This window comes from Alosa sapidissima, chromosome 1 (assembly GCF_018492685.1).
Source record: "Alosa sapidissima isolate fAloSap1 chromosome 1, fAloSap1.pri, whole genome shotgun sequence".
NCBI lineage: Eukaryota > Metazoa > Chordata > Actinopteri > Clupeiformes > Clupeidae > Alosa > Alosa sapidissima.
In genome coordinates this window covers 2,038,319-2,058,318 of record NC_055957.1, presented here as the reverse complement: position 1 = coordinate 2,058,318, position 20,000 = coordinate 2,038,319, and the positions used below count along the sequence as shown (strand labels likewise).

The following is a 20,000-nucleotide window of genomic DNA, read 5'->3' as shown; positions in this document are numbered from 1 at the left end:
GAAGCCCTGTATCGGAATAAAACTGAAATGAACCGGTCGTTATATCGATTTACTTGTTACGAATTGGTTCACAACCTTTTCTGCTCGCTCAGACTCTCATTTACGTTGCAAGCAGCGCGTTCATCCCATTTCCGGTTTTGAAACTACACGTGGCACGGAATTGTGGGTAATGCAGTTCGTTTTGGGCTACATTCATTGCCCAAAGTTGTCAAAGGACTTCTTTACCCATACATCTACTGCAACTTAAGCACATGATAACTCACAATCGGTCGTTTGTTTGACCAAAATCAAGCGCGAAATTAAACACTTACTGTAGCATTCCTAAACGGCAATGATAGTCTGTAGAGTAGCCTTACGTTTGATGAAGGGATTTCCTTAATGTTCAAGAATAATTTGGCCCTTGCTGCTAAAACGATGCACAAATTATTATTATTTTGTTCATTTTCACTCAGACTTGGAACAAAATAGGCCCAGTTCATTGCTATGTAGGCCTATTTTATTCTTGTAATCTAGGCTATATGAGAAAAGGCCAAGATTGTGTTAAGCACTGTTTTATTTTAATAGGCTACAGCTCCTTGAAAACAATCAGATATAACTCTATAAATCTATAAAGTCTATAAAAATGTATTTGGTTGTTGTGTTTGACTGAAATGTAGACTATTCTTTTTTCATTTCAATACAGTATATGATACAAACCTCAGTTTAGATAATCATATTCACACATTTGTTTTTGCCTAATTGACATGACCATGATAATTGATAATATAAAATTAATGTGCACCTTAAGCAAATGATAAAAAAATCTTTCAGAATGCTTTCCATTCTTCAACTGCATCGAATTGCATCGAATCGTATCGCATCGAATCGTACTGAATCGTTTTTTATGAACATGTATCTTTTCTTGTATCGAATCGTGTCCATGTATCTAGATGTGAAACGTATCGTCTTTTACATGAGAGATTCACACCCCTACCACACACACACATGCCCACACACACACACTCCCACACACACACACGGCCACACACACACACGCATGCCCACACACACACACACATATGTCCACACACACATACATGCCCCCACACACACATGCCCACACACACACATGCCCACACAAACACACATGCCCACACACACACACGTCCACATACACATGCACACATGTCCACACACACACACACGCCCACACACATACACACACACACACATGCCCACACACACACACATGCCCACACACGGCCACACACACACGCACACATGCCCACACACACGCACACATGCCCACACACACACACACACGCCCACACCCACACACATGCACACATGCCCACACACACGCACACATGCCCACACACACACATGCCCACATACACATGCACACACACCCACTCACATGCCCACACACACGTGCCCCCACACCCACACCCACACACACACACATGCCAGTCTGTTCCATTTTCCTACATTTTGTTAATGTAAAATAATATAATACATTGCAATATTTGCATTTAGCCTGTATATCAAGTATCCTGCCAAATGTAGGCTAATTTATTTATTTGTGAATCCATCTGTAGCTAATCCAAATATGCCCATGGTGACCTATCTGACTGCATACTGCCTAATACTACTACTAAAGCAATCCATTTTCTTTTCCACAAAACCCAACATGGGCTAATCAAGGATATATATATTACACTTTTATTTTTTATTTGAAATATCTGCATTGATGGGGGCAGTAGGCAAACGTTAGACCTACTTTCGTTTTGCACTTCAGCGTGTATTCGGTGTAAACAAACAAGCATGTGTGGAAGCCTGGAGTTGTCAGTAGCGTTCTACCTTTGAATAAAATGGGAGTGTTATGGGAGGCTACTTTTGTGCCGGTTCGCTACAGCTATATTTTGCATATTGCAGCCAATACGTCAACTGGGCTAAAAGGCATGTTAGGTTACCTTTCCTTCTCTCACTGCATTCTCAGAATCTCATTCTGTTCCTCCTATATCCAATGAATTCGGTGGATAGAAGAACTAATTTCTTCAATCTTTGCATCTTGGCTGGCTAGTCTAACTTTCCACTTTTTCTGCGCGCTCTTGGATTTGATAGAAGCGACTACTAGCGAGTCACAACGCGAAACTGCTAACGTTGATCATGGGAGGTGTAGTTTTTATGCTGCATTCGCGACGTGATTCTATGGTTTGCACCAGTAATGTTTCTCGATGTTGTGGTGTATTTTGTAGACAAACATTGACATGGTTAGAAGTCATTCGCACCAGTGCGCCTAAATATTTTTTTTGCACTCGCACGCCATCATTTTTACTCACATGTGCGAGTGAAATGGGCGCACTGTAGAGCCCTGCCACACACACACATGTCCGCACATGCCCACACACACATGCCCACACCCACTCACATGCACACACACACACGCACACACACGCCCACACGCCCACACACACACACGCACACACGCCCACACCCACTCACATGCACACACACACATACACCCACACACGCACACATGCCCGCACACACATGTCCACACACACACACACTCACATACACACTTATACACACATTCATGCATAAAAAAACACACACAATGCGTGTTGTGCCCATTTCATCAGAGACCAACACTCACCTTACTCTGCTCCTCTCTCTCTTCTGCATGCATCCAGATGGGCTTATTCTCATCTGCACACACACACACACACACACACACACACACACACACACAGACACAGACAGACACACACACATGCACGCGCACAGTAGACATTAACAAAGTTGCAGAAAAGACACATGCAACTTGACAGTTTCAACCTGTAATGAGGATAGAGAGTGTGTGTGTGTGGGTGTGTGTCTGTGTGTGTGTGTGTGCGTGCGTGTGTGTGTGTGTGTGTGCGTGTGTGTGTGTGTGTGTGCGCGTGCGTGCGTGCGTGCGTGCGTGCGTGCGTGCGTGCGTGCGTGCGTCTGTCTGTGTGTGTCTGTGTGTGTGTGTGTGCGTGTGTGCGTGTCTGTGTGTGTGTGTGTGTGTGTGTGCGTGCGCGTGTGTGTGTGTGCGTGCGCTGTGTGTGTGTGTGTGTGTGTGTGTGTGTGTGTGTGTGTGTGTGTGCGCGCGTGCGTGCTTGCGTCTGCGTGCGTGCTTGCGTCTGCGTGCGTGTGTGTGTCTGTGTCTGTGTGTGTGTGTGCGTGCGTGCGTGCGCGTGCGTGCGTGCTTGCGTCTGCGTGCGTGCTTGCGTCTGCGTGTGTGCGTGTGTGTGTCTGCGTGCGTGCGTGCGTGTGGGTGTGTGGGTGTGTGTGTGTGTGCATGTGTGTGTCTGCGTGCGTGCGTGCGTGTGGGTGTGTGGGTGTGTGTGTGTGTGCATGTGTGTGTGTGTGTCTGCGTGCGTGTGGGTGTGTGTGTGTGTGTTACTTGTGTTTTGTGTGTGTCTGCGTGCGTGTGTGTGTCTGCGTGCGTATGTGTGTCTGCGTGCGTGGGTGGGTGTGGGGGTGTGTGGGTGTGTGTGCGCATCTGTCTTACCGTCCACAGAGCCAAATTCTCGCTCATGTGCTCTGGTGAGAATCTCTTTATAAAGAGTCTCTGCCTGCTTGAACTTCCCCTGCTTCAGATAACACGACGCCTGAGAGAGAGAGAGAGAGAGAGAGAGAGAGAGAGAGAGTCATCATATTTTTGTCTCCATCAAAGAGCCCGGCATTCAATAATCAAAACACTTGTTACACACAAACATTCTAGTGTGTGTTCTGAAGTATGTTTAGCGTGTGTGTGTGCGTGTGTGTGTGTGTGTGTGTGTGTGTTTAGTGTGTGTGTGTTTAGTGTGTATTTAGTGTGTGCACGTGTGTGCGCATGCGTGTGCGTTTAGTGTGTGTGTGTGTGTGCGTGTGTGTGTGTGCGTGTGTGTGTGTGCGTTTAGTGTGTGTGTGTGTGTGTTTAGTGTGTGTGTGTTTAGTGTGTGTGCGCGCGCGTGTGTGTGTGTGCGTGTGTTTAGTGTGTGTGTGTGTGTGTGCGCGTGTGTTTAGCGTGTGTGTTTAGTGTGTGTGTGTGTGTGTGTGTGTGTGTGTGTGTTTAGTGTGTGTGTGCGTGTGTGTGCGTGTGTGTGTCCCACCAGGTTGTTCTTGGTCTTGGCGACGTTGGGGTCGTCTGGGCCCAGGCGGGTCTGGTAGATGTGGAGCGCACGCTGGTAGTAGTACTCCACCTCATCGTACTTGCCCTGATTCTGACACAGCAGCGCCAGGTTGTTCAGCTGCTTAGCCACATCAGGATGCTCCTTACCAAGCACCTAGCACACACACGCGCACGCACACGCGCACGCGCACACACACACACAGGACAAAAGTTTAAGAACCCCTGTACTAGAGGGATGAGACTATTTTGGCCCACAATCATCAACAGCCAGCCAGCATTACCCAGAACTCCCTGCAGCAGGTGTAGCTGTACCCAGAATGCACTGTTGTGGGTGTGGCTGTACCCAGAATGCACTGCTGTGGCTGTACCCAGAATGCACTGTGGTGGGTGTGGCTGTACCCAGAATGCACTGTTGTGGGTGTGGCCAGAGCCCGTCTACGGAGAGCCTGGCCACTCCGTATTAAGTCCCATTGTACCGAATTTTGGTTGCAGTTCCACCAGATTTCCACTGGGGGCGATCGCCATGAGTGCAGAATGAATGGGAGTCAATGGAGCTAGACCAGGGGTGGGCAAACTGCGGCCCGCGGGCCGGATCCGGCCCGCCAAGCACTTTCATCCGGCCCGCCGAGCATTTCATTTGGTTATCAGGCTGCTCGCTATTTTTTTCCTGCGATAGAGACGACGTTGGTTAGCTTTACTGCAAACTATCATGTTAAACTAAGTTAACTCTTAGTTATCTCCTTTGCAGCAGATCTAACGTGAACATTATGCAATCCATTTAATTGGGAACGCGTTTGCTCACGAGAGGGAGAGAGAGCCGCAGGTTCCAGCTGGCTTGTGATTGTTGATAATTGGTATCTCCTTCTTATAAGAAACTTTTAAAAGGAAATCATGAAGGCAACAGTAGTTCCCACTACTGACCATTTAAAAACTGTGAGAGGGCCCAGCCGTAGGTACAGCACTAGCCATAGCGGAGCAGGCAGAAGATCATTGAGAAATAAACGTGAATTAAAGCGACTGTCTTAAAGCCACAGTGCACAATTTATACATTTGTTAAACAGCATAAAATTAGCAGCATTTTTAAGCAATTCATATTTTAAAACAATAGGCTATAAAAAAATTATTTTTTTATGTGTGTGTCGTGGGGGGGGGGGGGGGGGGGCCCGCCAGCCAATTTTCAAAACCCAATGTGGCCCTTGAGCCAAAAAGTTTGCCCACCCCTGAGCTAGACGGCTAAATTAGTCTCCTTCACCTGATTGTCGTTGACAAATCTCAGATTTGATTGTAGTTTGTATAACTTCAACATGGGTTATAGGTCAAAAGTTGAATGAACGAGTAATTTTGATTTCTTACAGGTTGGGTCGTTGTTGCCCATAACACGCTAGCATTGTGCTAATGAATGACGTCATTGATACGTTTGAAAGGCTTTTTAGAACAATTAAGTGACTTTAAAAATATATAATACTCCACCAAGTGTATTTTCTTTGCCTCCACTTTCGAATACAATATTCAAATTACTTAAAAAAAAATTATATCCCGAGAAAAGTGGATTTTGAGGGGTACAGCTCCATAGACCTCCATGCATTCTGCACTCGTGGACGAGCGCCCTCATGTGGAACCACAGAAGGAACTGCAACCAGTTCAGAAACCGGAAGTTTTCAGAGAGCGGCAGTTCTCCCCTTATTAGACATTCTCTGGTGTGGCTGTACCCAGAATGCACTGTTGTGGGCGTGGCCTACCTTCTCTCTGATCTCCAGTGCACGTTTGCACAGTGGCTCCGCCTCCTTGTACTTCCCTCTCTTCCCATAGAGGACTGCCAAGTTATTCAGTGTAGCCGCCACCTACACACACACACACACACACACACACACACACACGCGCGCACATAGACACACACACACGCACGCGCGCACACAGACACACACACAGATGGAGAAGATCAGTTGAATAATGGAAGGACAGCACTGACGGCAGCACTCTCTAATCACGTGAGGAGTGGCCGCACTGATCACACCCCGATTACAACAGGAAGTCATCACTGCACACAGGAAGTGATGAGCAGTCATCTCTGATCAATTAGCACCATCGCACCCAACAAGCTGTGACTGTTGAATGTGTGATTGACAGATTCTCAATGTGAAGAGTTGGTAAAAGGGTGCTCAGAGAGAGAGTGAGAGAGCGTGAGAGAGGAAGAGAGAGAGAGAGAGAGAGAGAGAGAGAGAGAGAGAGAGAGAGAGAGAGAGAAGAGAGAGAGAGAGAGAGAGAGAGAGAGAGAGAGAGAGAGGAAGAGAGAGAGAGAGAGAGAGAGAGAGAGTGAGTGAGTGAGTGTGAGTGAGTGAGTGAGTGAGTGAGTGAGTGAGTGAGACAGAGATAGAGGAAAAAGATGGGAGGAGATTTTAGGATGGAACAGCTGACCTCTCCAACGTTCTGTCTGGATGCAGAACCTATAGAGTGAAGACACTGGTCTATTAGAGGTTAACACACACACACACACACACCTTCTAATTGGTCTGATAAGAGGTTAACACAATCACTCTCAATCGCACACTGGTCTGTTAGAGGTTAAAACATTCTCCCTCAACGGCACACACAGACACACGAGCAAACACACACAAACACACACACCTTCTAACTGGTCTGATAAAAGGTTAACACACACAGGGCCAGATGTACAGTACTAATGTTTTTGCGCCCACTTCAGGCGCAGTGTTTCCAATACATTGACTAATCTGTGGCAGGGCGCCACGAAATAAAAATCAGCCGCCACAGATTAATATTCTATGTTTAATTTAATTTAATTTAAATTAAATATAAGGTCAAGTCCTTGCATTGCCATTGAGCTGCGCTTTTTACGCACGCAGCCTTTCCTTGCCCCGCCCCGCTCTCTCTCGTAGCCTGCTGCCCCTCCTCTGCATGTGTGTTTAACAAAATATTCACGAAGTGTTTTCCAAAATTCAAAAGTGCTTGTCCCAAGGAGAAGTATGTGAACCTTTATTTTAATTATGTAGAAAACGTTATGAATTGCATCCACACATCAGCAGCCTTTCAACTGTGTTACAATTGCAAGGGTTCCCTCAAACGTCTTAAAGTGACAGGCACTCAATTAGACCTATACACTACCAAGGCGATCTTAATAACCCCCCCCCCCCCCCCCGTTGTCCAAGTCAGCTACCGCCACAAATTGAATCCAATTCTGTGGGAAACACTGAGGCGTATTTGTGGGGCAGCCGTGGCCTACTGGTTAGCGCTTCGGACTTGTAACCGGAGGGTTGCCGGTTCGAACCCCGACCAGTAGGCACGGCTGAAGTGCCCTTGAGCAAGGCACCTAACCCCTCACTGCTCCCCGAGCGCCGCTGTTGTTGCAGGCAGCTCACTGCGCCGGGATTAGTGTGTACTTCACCTCACTGAGACCAAATTTCCCTCACGGGATTAAAAGAGTATATTCTTATACTTATTTGATTCGCAACGTGCACATAAAAACACGGCGAGGTCTGTACAAACAGGCCACACTGAGGAAAAAGCACAGACTGCCTGTCGCGGGAGCTGCAAATGTCTATTTGCACTTTTGCGTGTCATGCATATGCATTCATAGGAGGGTCAGGGGGAAAGTGGAAGTATCGTGCAGACACAGGGGAGCAGAAGTGCTAATAGTGATTGATTGATATTCTGCCATATGTATAAAAAAACAGCACGTCTGTTTTGTGGTGAAAAACTTGCGCCTGTTGAAAGCGGTTAAATGCATCAAATAGAGAAACTTAATTCAGAGCATCGGTTTCTATCATTGTACCAAAAGCGTGTTTGCTTTCTAATATCGTATTTTCACTTTCACAGCATCCACGTCCCAATCTGCTGGACTAGACTAGTTAAGTCATAGCCCTAGTCCCAATCTGCTGGACTAGACTAGTTAAGTCATAGCCCTAGTCCCAATCTGCTGGACTAGAGGATTAAGTCATAGCCCTAGTCCCAATCTGCTGGACTAGACTAGTTAAGTCATAGCCCTAGTCCCAATCTGCTGGACTAGAGGATTAAGTCATAGCCCTAGTCCCAATCTGCTGGACTAGAGTATTAGGTCATAGCCCTAGTCCCAATCTGCTGGACTAGAGTATTAGGTCATAGCCCTAGTCCCAATCTGCTGGACTAGTTAAGTCATAGCCCTAGTCCCAATCTGCTGGACTAGACTAGTTAAGTCATAGCCCTAGTCCCAATCTGCTGGACTAGAGTATTAAGTCATAGCCCTAGTCCCAATCTGCTGGACTAGACTAGTTAAGTCATAGCCCTAGTCCCAATCTGCTGGACTAGAGTATTAGGTCATAGCCCTAGTCCCAATCTGCTGGACTAGAGTATTAGGTCATAGCCCTAGTCCCAATCTGCTGGACTAGAGTATTAGGTCATAGCCCTAGTCCCAATCTGCTGGACTAGTTAAGTCATAGCCCTAGTCTACGTGCAGTAAATAGTTCAAGTATTTTTAAGTAGATTAGTAGAACTACTACGCCTACTCTGTATGTCGCTGCTCGTTGACAGCTGTGGGCAATTAGCGTTGTAAAGGGGGCGGCGCCGGACGGGGATGAGCGCTGTTTACGTAATGAAGTGACAGCTTAGTAAATTCCACGCAGTATGGCAAAGCACAGCGTTGGCTTTCTGCGCATAGAAAAACTCGCTCTTTGTACATCCGGCTCTCAATCGCACACTGGTGTGTTAGAGGTTAACACATTCTCCCTCAACAACACACACTCACACACAGACACACACACACTCACACACAGACACTCACACTCACACACCCACACACACTCACACACACACACTCACAGACACACTCACACAGACACACACACACGCACACACACACGCACAGACACACACACAGACACACACACAGACACACACACAGACACACACACAGACACACACACACACAGACACACACTCGCACAGACACACACACACACACACGCACAGACACACACACACACACACTCACACAGACACACACAGACACACACACACACAGACACTCACACACTCACCGCTGGATGATCCCTGCCCAGCGTCTTCTCTCTGATAGCCAGGGCGTCGTTCAGCAGGTTTGCTGCCTCTTTGTACTTGTTCTGATCCCTATGGGGACGCACACACACACACACACACACACACACACGCACGCACGCACACACCACAGAGGCAGGCTTCACCTTTAAGCAAACACTGCCAATTGTCTTTGGCCCCAAACTACCAGGGTCCCCATAAGCACCTTATGGTTAAGCTCATTTGTTTTGCTTTTCATTAATGAACCACTCTGAAAAACACATATACGAAGGTAAATATATTTACACACACACACACAGCAAGGGTCAGGTTGAACACACACACACATTATCACACACAGCGAGGGTCAGGTTGAACACACACACACACACAGTGAGGGTCAGGTTGAACACACACACACAGTGAGGGTCAGCAGTTTGAGAGCCTGTCACTGACTCTGACCCTCAGCTGTCTCTAGCAGGATCACAATGCTGCCTGTTGTAGAGGGCTCACAATAGACCGTACACACACACACACACACACACACACTTTGTACTGATTATTCTGCGGTAGACACCCAAATGCACACACTGTGTTTGTAGGCAGCTGCAGCACATTAGCATATTAGCACTATGTAATGGTGCTGCTGTGTGTGGGGCTCTCTCTATCTTGAGCATGGTGCGTGTGCGTGCGTGCGTGCGTGCATGCGTGCGTGTCTGTAGACGAGGGCGAGGATGTTCAGCAGGGTGCGTGTGTGTGTGTGTGTGTGTGTGTGCGCGTGGCGTACCTGTAGACGAGGGCGAGGATGTTGAGCATGGTGCGTGCGTGCGTGCGTGCGTGTAGACGAGAGCCAGGATGTTGAGCATGGTGTGTGTGTGTGTGTGTGTGTGTGTGTGTGTGCGTGCGTGTGTGCGTGGCGTACCTGTAGACGAGAGCCAGGATGTTGAGCATGGTGTGTGTGTGTGTGTGTGTGTGTGTGTGTGTGTGTGTGTGTGTGTGTGCGTGCGTGCGTGGCGTACCTGTACAGTGGGTCCCAGTTAAAAATTGACACTTCATTCACGAATGGTTTTTAGCAGCCCCTGCAACATGCTAGTCCACTGTAGCCTAAGCCTTGTACATAATGTTAAACATAGTTTTGGATTCAGTGGCAAGATTTCTTGATTGTACAGTGTCTGTCTCTCAGTAATGTTTTAAAATGAGAGCTTCGTCAGCTGGCAGTAGGCTACTTTGTCGGTAGTCATGAGAAGTTCGCTTGCTAACAGAACATAAATATGCTGCCCAGAAACCTTATCAATAGTTCTGATTTTTTTTACTACACTAACGAGGTTGAAATATAGACTTTGCCTACAGCATCTCCTTAACAGTAATGTTAACAAAATGACAGCATTCATATGACAAAGAAAAACGAAACGAGTAACCAGTGTAGGCTACAGTCCTACACAATAGGCCTACTCGAAGCAGATAGCGTTGTCTGACGGTCGAGTGGGTTAATGCAGTGTTTCTCAAACTTTTTCAGATGGAGGACCACTTAACCAATAAAAAATGCATGGACCACCTAGCTAAAAAAAAAATAGATTAGACCTACTTCAACAGTATATCAGCACAATAGGCCTGCTGAACCACCTTGCTTATTGTATTTTCACTTTGCTTATTGTGTCAGAGGATTCATATGATTTAAACTGGCATATCTTACATAGACAGTGTTGCAGAACTGTTTGGATTTACATACAAGTTGGTTCAATATTGCAAACAACTCATCTATATCATATTTTACCACGTCTGCTCGCGGAACACTTATAGGGATAGCTTGCGGACCACCAGTGGTCCCCGGACCACACTTTGAGAAACACTGGGTTAATGCACGTATTTCCAGAACAGGTCTGCAACTTTCAGGCAGTTCTGAGTTTGAATCTAGACAGGAGCAGAGCCATATAAAGGCCTATTGTTATCATTTTTTGCAAGGTGTTGCTCCTGGCAATACTTGTTTATAAGACGTTTGGTGATTAATTGATAGCTGTTTTTGGGACACGTTAAACGTTCTTTATAATGAGCGCATCCGGGGAGTAAAACGACTGTTACGCGCTGTTACAACAGTAGGCTACAATGATTGCAATACAAAAATATGCGCGTGTTAGTTTAGTTAGTTTTGTGATGTTTTGCACTTTTGCCTCATGTGTTTTCAGGTTTGAGGGCTTTTTTGGCAAGATTGACCTTGGTTAGACTCTGCATATGTTATTTCTCCGTATGGAAAATAAAGTCAATTTTCGACACACGTCTGTTATTAGTTCAATAACAAGTGTTGCTTGTTAAAACATGTGACTAGTGAAACTCAAATGATTTTAGAAATATTTAGCCAAAGCCAAAAAGTGTTAGAGAAGGAGACGCCGGTGCAGCTCAGATGTCTTCTTAATTTTCTTTATTCTTTAGTAAAAGGTGCAGAACATTATTAAACTTAGTCAAAAACATCGACACATCGAAATGTTAGTCAAAGTTTAATAATGTTCTGCACCTTTTACTAAAGAATAAAGAAAATTAAGAAGACATCTGAGCTGCACCGGCGTCTCTCCTCTCTAAAATATCTGTCCTGGCCTGGTTGCAACGGATTGTGGCCAAACGACAGAAGCGCGGAGAACCCTCCTTTGTCTACCAAAAAGTGTTACTTTGTGCCCCGCGCTCCCCCACTGCTTGTGAAAGAAGGGGGTGGGGGAGGGGGGCTTAACGTGAAAAAGCTTAATGTCACAAAACGGCAACGAGTCGTTTTAGGCTACAGGCCTTCATAATGGTAGGCTACAGGAAGTGGGGGAGGGTATGGGATGACCAGAGCCGTCATCTATCGTCTTTCCAGGCACACAGCTCGTTATATAGCCTATCGACTGCCTTAACAGATAGGCTTTGCTCTTGGGTTTGGCCTTACAGCGAACTCAATGCTCTTGTTGCTTGCAGTTTGTTAAATAAAGGATGCAGATTACATTATTTCTGATTAATTGCGTCTTTTGATGTATTTTGCAACATTTGCTTGTTAGGCTGGGCTACTGTCAATGTGCTGTACAGGTCAATGTTCAACAATTGCTGGTGTAGGCCTAGGCTATTAATCAATTAGGGACTGTTCGTTATTTATTTAATTAAGGGGCTACCGGAGGAGTTTTGGGAGCGTTAGTCAAAAAAGACGTGACCCTCCCTCGCCAGCAAGAATTTTTTCTATGACCCTCCAAAGTGATTGAGAAAAAACGCATGACCCTCCCCAGTCCCAACAATTTATTGATGCCTTAGGCTACTGGGTCAATTTGGGAGCTTGCATGCTACGACTCCTTCCTTGAAATGCCTTGAAAAGGCTGTCGTTTGCACAATTTCACAAATAATCACCGGGACCGAAACAAACCTGTCAACTTTTCCCGGGTTTATCGCGTATTTTAACTTTTTCCTCGCTGATAGCTTACTTTACACATAGCCAAGGCTACCGTCGGTGTATTTTAATAGTAGCCTAGTCTAATAAGCTACACCAGCTTGCCTTTAAGAGGGGAAATTCAATTGTATAGCCTATAACATTAGCTGAGTCACATATTTGGCCATATGGTGTTTATCATAGGCTACATCACGAAACCAAATAGTGTAACAAAGGCGAACACTTTAACAGGGGGAATTAATTGGGCATGAATCATTGTGCTGAACGGTATTTGTCAACAAGCAGAAACACACACGACATTCAAACTATTGATAAGATGTACTGGTCTGTATGTATAGGCTAACATTGGACAAATAAATGACACTGACTCGCCATATCCTGACTCAGGAAAAAAAAACATTTTCTTGCTTTGCCGCAAACTCAGCAATGAAATCATAGGCCAGTTTGCAGGTAGCATAACGTCTTTTTCATAGAAGGGAGAGCCCAGTCTCTCCTGTGACATGGAGGTGCGCAAATAGTTTTTAATAGCCTGTTCAACTTCGAAAAGCTTCGTTCACCCGATGCCAGTCACTGATCGCAATTTCAAAGTTCGGAAAGCTTCATCTTTTTAAGTTTTAAGTGCAGTGGCCCCTATCTGCCCCCTTTGGAATTATATCTCGAGCCTATTATAAGGTCCAGTGCGTTATGTCCTGGGATTCGGATGTGCTCAAAAAGAAAAGAAAAAACACTTTTTTATAGATGGTTATGAGGAGCAATGTGAGAGAGAAATTTGATGATCATTGATCGTTGTTTTGGGACGTTAAGCCTTTTCCATAGGCGTCAGTGAAGGAGATTGAAGAATGACCATTTTTTTATACGAAAATATTTCTTAACTACAAAAACTCAGTGTCTAAAAACTCAGTGTCATTCAGACTGTTGTTTTATTATCTTTTTCGTTGTCGTTTGAACGTTGGCAAGCAGGCATGTTGCGGTTGCAATTTAAGTGAAATTTCTACAGTAGGCCTACAACATGCTGTTAGGCTGGGCTACTGTCAATGTACTTGTACAGGTAAATGTTCAACAATTGCTGGTGTACAGGTTATATAATCAATTAGCTAAATCATTTGTCCAGCTGTTTAAACATTTTTTCGTGCTACATTCAAACGCAAAAGGTGCTTTGATATATTTTTCGTTTGAACGTCGGCAAGCAGGCATGCTTTGGTTGCAATGAATGAGGATAATTGCTTTTTTTTGCATTATTTTGAATATGACTCGCTCCAGTCTCAACAGCACGTACTTTTTCCACACGCTAAGTTCTAACACACATACTGTAGGCCTATCCCCTCTCGCTTTCTCTCTCTCCATCCCTGCACACGATGCTTTCTTAAAGGAGCTGCACCATTTTACAACAATTGCATCTACATTTTCATATTAGAATGTTTTGTCAAGTGTAAGCTTAAACTACCGTGATCAATTTAAGTTCCCGTGCCCCCACTGCGTCATGGAAGCAGTAAGTCAGTCGCATCAAAAATAGTAGTGGCACCCAAGTGACACCTTGTGGTTGTTTGTGTCAACTGCAGTTTGTGCCATTTCTGCTGAGAAAATGGGGTGCGTGATTCATGAAGGAACCCGTCCAAACTTAACGGGGACCCACTGTAGACGAGAGCCAGGATGTTGAGCATGGTGCGTGTGTGTGTGTGTGTGTGTGTGTGTGCGTGCGTGCGCGGCGTACCTGTAGACGAGAGCCAGGATGTTGAGCATGGTGGCCACGTCGGGGTGGTCGTGGCCGGACGTCTTCTCCAGGTCCTCGAGCGCCTGCTTGCAGAGCGGGACGGCCACCTCGTAGCGACCCTGCGACGCGTACTGTATCACCAGGTTGTGCAGCGTGCGCAGACGCGCCGGGATCTCGTAGCCCCCCTGCTGAGCCGCCACCGCTGCCGCACTGCTGCTACTGTGGGGGGGCTGGACTGGAAGGAGGGAGGGGGGGAGAGAGGGGGGGAGAGAGAGGGAGAGAGAGAGGGAGAGTGAGAGTGGCAGACAGATAGTGAGCAGGATGTAACACGCTATGCAATCATAATTCCAAGATTCACCTGCCTCACTGGTGTACCTGGGTGTAGCATTGTGTTAGCATCAGCAGTGAGCCTTACTGCTGGGTGTAGCATTGTGTTAGCATCAGCAGTGAGCCTTACTGTTGGGTGTAGCATTGTGTTAGCATTAGCAGTGAGCCTTACTGGGTGTAGCATTGTGTTAGCATTAGCAGTGAGCCTTACTGCTGGGTGTAGCATTGCACTAACATTAGCTGCGAGCCTTATCTTGCGTTCCATTTGTCTGTCCGAGTCGGTCACCGAGCTGTTTTCAACAGGAAGTTACAAAAGGAACGTCCAGGGAACGCCCTCTGAAGTTAATTGCCAAGATGGATGCGCCCATTAACAGAAAATGAGAGCCGTATATATTCTTTGTTTATTAGCAGTTCTGTCAGATTTGTGTCACATTAAATTAGTCGTAGAAACAATAGTGTCAAACCTCCATCTGTCGCTATGTCATTTGTTTGTGCAAAACACTGTGCAATCCTACAAACTAGCATTGCTACATCTTGCAGCCAATTGTTAACAAACGGTAGCACGTCATTAACATGACATGGACATGACATCACTCAGAGTTCCAAGTCGCTTAGGAGACAAATGGCATGTGCCATTGCTGCTGGGTGTCACTAACAATGTGCTAACAGCAGTAGCGAGCCTTACTGCTAGGTGTAGCATTGCATCAACATTAGCAGCGAGCCTTACTGCTGGGTGTAGCATTGCATCAACATTAGCAGTGATCCTTACTGCTGCGTGTAGCACTGCATCAACATTAGCAGCAATCCTTACTGCTGGGTGTAGCATTGCGCTAACATTAACAGCGAGCCTTACTGGTGAAGCATTGCGCTAACCTTAGCAGCAAACCTTACTGCTTGGTGTAGCATTGCGCTAACATTAACAGCGAGCCTTACTGGTGAAGCATTACGCTAACCTTAGCAGCAAACCTTACTGCAGGGTGTAGCATTGTGTTAGCATTAGCAGCCAACCTAACTGATGGGTTAAGCTTTGTGTTAGTATTAATAACAATTAACACTTATAGCGCCGTCATACCTCATCGGATCTTTGGAAATTCTGACCTCCGACAGAGGAAAAATTACTTGAACGCAAAGTTGGGTCGGATTTTTTGCTCATTGACTCGTGCGGAAGTCTTGTGCCCCGAGGTACCTGACTTGACGTCACTATCAAATTCTCCAACCACGGTGGCCTCCCTTGGGTCCTCTGAGTTTACGGCCAGCATGAAGGCACTATTAGCATTAGCCACTATTAGCATTAGCAGAGAGACATACTGCTATTAGCATTAGCAGAGAGACATACTGCCAGCATGAAGGCACTATTAGCATTAGCAGAGAGACACACTGCCAGCATGAAGGCACTATTAGCATTAGCAGAGAGACATACTGCCAGTATGGTATAACGTTAATAGCAGAATGACTTCCTGCCGAGTGTACTATAACGTTAGTGTTAGCAGTTCGCAGAAAGACTTACTGATGGGTGTAGTATGATTAATGTTAGCAAAGAGATCTACTGTCGGGTATAGTGTATGATTAATGTAGCATAGTGTTAGCGTTAACCAGGTATAGTGTATGATTAATGTAGCATAGTGTTAGTGTTAGCAAAGAGACTTCCTGTTGGGTATAGTGTATGATTAATGTAGCATAGTGTTAGCGTTAGCTGGGTATAGTGTATGATTAATGTAGCATAGTGTTAGTGTTAGCAAAGAGACTTACTGCCGGGTATAGTGTATGATTAATGTAGCATAGTGTTAGCAAAGAGACTTATTGCCAGGTATAATGTATGATTAGTGTAGCTTAGTGTTAGGATAGTGTTAGCGTTAGCATAGTGTTAGCAAAGAGACTTACTGGCGGGTATAGTGTATGATTAGTGTAGCATAGTGTTAGCAAAGAGACTTACTGGGTCCAGGCTCGTCCTGGTCATCAGGAAACAGGTCATCCAGAGTCTCCCTACCCGAGTCCGAGTCTTTGTCATCCTGAAAGAGAGGGGGGTACAAATACAGTACATTTGCTTCTGCCAATCTTAACTTCAGTTCAGTGAGTGAGTGAGTGAGTGAGTGAGTGAGTGAGTGCGTGCGTGCGTGCGTGCGTGTGTGTGCGTGCATGCATACCGTGGGGCTGAGGTCCTGGTCGTATTTCTTGAGCTGGTTCATGAACTCGAGATGCTTCTTCTCCTCGTCCAGCTGGGCCACGTTCTGCTCGCTCTTCTGCAGCTTCTGCTGCGTGTTGGCCAGCTCGTCCCGCAGCCACTGGTTCTCCTGGCACAGACGACGCACCTGCGCCCGCAGCTTCTGCTTCTCCGCCTCCACCGCGCTCAGGTGACCCGACAGAGCCAGCATCACCTGCGCACACACACACACACACACACACACAGTGAGCAATCCCATAGATAGATAGATAGATAGATAGATAGATACTTTATTGATCCCCAGGGAAAATTCAAGGTCTCAGCAGCATACATACAACACAAACACATTCTTTAACAGCAGAAAGAGTAATTAAAGTATATAATATAAAAACACAACTAAGCAGTAAGGACAGTAGAAGATGAAGAATATGCTAAATATACTAAAATACAAATTATACTAACACTTAATACAATATATAAAAATATACTAGAATACAAATAACAAAATTACAAATTATACTAACTAACACTAACATTATACCAACTAACATCTAAATCAATTCTAAAAACAGTATCCACATAGTGGTGATTAATAAATCAGAGGCGCTTGCAATGACTGAGGCAGGGACTGAGCCTGTGATTCTCTGTGCATAGTAAGGTATGGTAAGGTGCTCTAAGGTGCTCTGTGTGAATGAGCGTCATGGTGGTAGTGCAATGGTGATAGTTGTCATGGTGATAGTGCAAATGAGTAAGTCAACAGTGCAACAATGCAGAAATAAAGTAAAGTCTATATATCTATATATTTAACTATTTAAGAAAATGTATAAGTGTGGCCACAGTTCGGCTGTGGCATGGAGGGGGGGGTTATGCATATGTGCTAATGTGCTAATATAGCACGCAAACAGTGAGGCATAAAGACATGGCTTCTTCTTCAGTTTACAGCTGACCTCGTCTTCTACTCCCTCCTGTCTTTTTGTCACGGACAGACTTTTCCTCTCGAACACTGACAGAGGTCATCTCTGTAACGTTCCCTCTCAGTCATAAACAGATCGGTCATCTCCGTAACGTTCCCTCTCAGTCATAAACAGATCGGTCATCTCCGTAACGTTCCCTCTCAGTCATAAACAGATCTGTCATCTCCGTAACGTTCCCTCTCAGTCATAAACAGATCGGTCATCTCCGTAACGTTCCCTCTCAGTCATAAACAGATCTGTCATCTCTGTAACGTTCCCTCTCAGTCATAAACAGATCTGTCATCTCTGTAACGTTCCCTCTCAGTCATAAACAGATCTGTCATCTCCGTAACGTTCTCTCTCAAACATCTATCTCCCCAGAGAACCTCTACTTCTTTCAGTCCAAAATCCATCATTTCCACTGGTACCTCTCTCCCTCCATCTTTCCTCTATACTTCTCTCTCTCCCTCCATCCATCCCTCTCTCTCTTCCTCCCTCCCTACATCCCTCCTTCTCTCCATCCCTCCCTCCCTCGGTCCATCCTCCATCCCTCCTTCTCTCCCTCCCTCCATCCCTCCTTCTCTCCATCCCTCCTTCTCCCTCCATCCCTCCATCCCTCTCTTCCCTGTCTCCAGAAGTCTCACCTGTGCTTCGCTGAGTCCGAGCTCCAGCATGTCAAGGGAGCGGTGGATGATGGAGCTCTTGTCGTGTCCGGCGCGGGCCTCTGGCGTGTGTTTGAGGCACTCGATGGTTCCGACGAGTCCCTCCAGGATGGCCTGGTGTTCGGCTCGCAGCGCCTCCAGCCCCTGCACCACCTCCCGCGTCCGAGCCACCAGCTCCTCCTGCGCCACACACACCTCACCGGCGCCCACACACACCTCCGCACCCTCCGACACACACACCGCACTCGACATGTCCTCACGCATCCTGCACAGAGAAGAGGACGCACCTTAGTGGGAGTGTGTGTGGAGACAGTCTGTGGAAGTGTGTATTAGAGTGAGTGAGTGAGTGTGTGTGTGTGGCAGATGGTGTGTGTGTGAGAGAAAGTGTTAACCTATAAAACCTCCTGATGTGTTCTTTCCGGCTAGAGCGTGACCATCAGACATTACAGAACACACACACACACACACACACACACACACACACACACACAGTGCAGAAATCTCTCACACACACACACAAACACACACAGTGCAGAACTCACACATGACACAGACTTCATACAGTACACACACACCTTCTCACAAACACTGATATGGATTCCAGAGTAGAAGCTTACATCAGTAAGGCCCATTCCCAAGCGCACACACACACACACACTTCGCAGACATATGTAAGAGGATTAGGGTTACAGGAGGCTGTGGTCATGTGCACATTAAAGCTGCTCAGAACCTCCACCTCAACGTGCTGTACATAGTACACCTCATACCTACATACTACACCTGCATTTTACACCTGCATACCTGCATACTACACCACATACCTGCATAGTACACCACATACCTGCATACCATACCTGCATACTACACCTGCATACTACACCTGCATACTACACCTCATACCTGCATACTACACCTGCATACTACACCTGCATACCACACCTGCATACTACACCTCATACTACACCTGCATACTACACCTGCATACTACACCTGCATACTACACCTCATACCTGCATACTACACCTCATACCTGCATACGACACCTGCATACTACACCTGCATACTACACCTCATACCTGCATACTACACCTGCATACCTGCATACTACACCTGCTAACTACACCTGCATACCACACCACATACCTGCATACTACACCTGCATACCACACCACATACCTGCATACTACACCTGCATACTACACCTCATACCTGCATACTACACCTGCATACTACACCACATACCTGCATACTACACCTGCATACTACACCTGCATACTACACCTGCATACTACACCTCATACCTGCATACTACACCTCATACCTGCATACTACACCACATACCTGCATACTACACCTGCATACTACACCTCATACCTGCATACTACACCTGCATACTACACCACATACCTGCATACTACACCTGCATACTACACCTGCATACTACACCTGCATACTACACCTCATACCTGCATACTACACCTCATACCTGCATACTACACCACATACCTGCATACTACACCTGCATACTACACCTCATACCTGCATACTACACCTCATACCTGCATACTACACCACATACCTGCATACTACACCACATACCTGCATACTACACCACATACCTGCATACTAGGGGTGTCA

The 20,000-nt window shown here is 46.1% G+C and overlaps 1 protein-coding gene across 7 annotated transcripts in view; it reads right to left on the bottom strand.

The window, feature by feature from the left end:
- The window catches only part of klc1a (kinesin light chain 1a), a 44,397-nt gene that overhangs the window by 16,088 nt on the left and 8,309 nt on the right, over positions 1-20,000 (bottom strand). For 6 of the 7 annotated variants that reach the window (XR_006030696.1, XM_042085667.1, XM_042085683.1 and 3 more), the window contains exons 2-10: positions 18,345-18,627; positions 16,731-16,961; positions 16,520-16,595; positions 14,260-14,494; positions 9,151-9,238; positions 5,863-5,964; positions 4,104-4,277; positions 3,521-3,620; positions 2,639-2,691 (exon numbers count right to left, since the gene is read on the bottom strand). Coding sequence is in view for 5 of the 7 variants with exons in the window: in XM_042085667.1 (XP_041941601.1) it covers positions 2,639-2,691; positions 3,521-3,620; positions 4,104-4,277; positions 5,863-5,964; positions 9,151-9,238; positions 14,260-14,494; positions 16,520-16,595; positions 16,731-16,961; positions 18,345-18,626 (1,341 nt within the window). In the remaining 2 variants the exon portion in view is untranslated. Of the gene's footprint in view, positions 1-2,638; positions 2,692-3,520; positions 3,621-4,103; positions 4,278-5,862; positions 5,965-6,538; positions 6,568-9,150; positions 9,239-14,259; positions 14,495-16,519; positions 16,596-16,730; positions 16,962-18,344; positions 18,628-20,000 lie in introns of those variants that run through there. The other variant, XR_006030699.1, reaches the window with a different exon arrangement.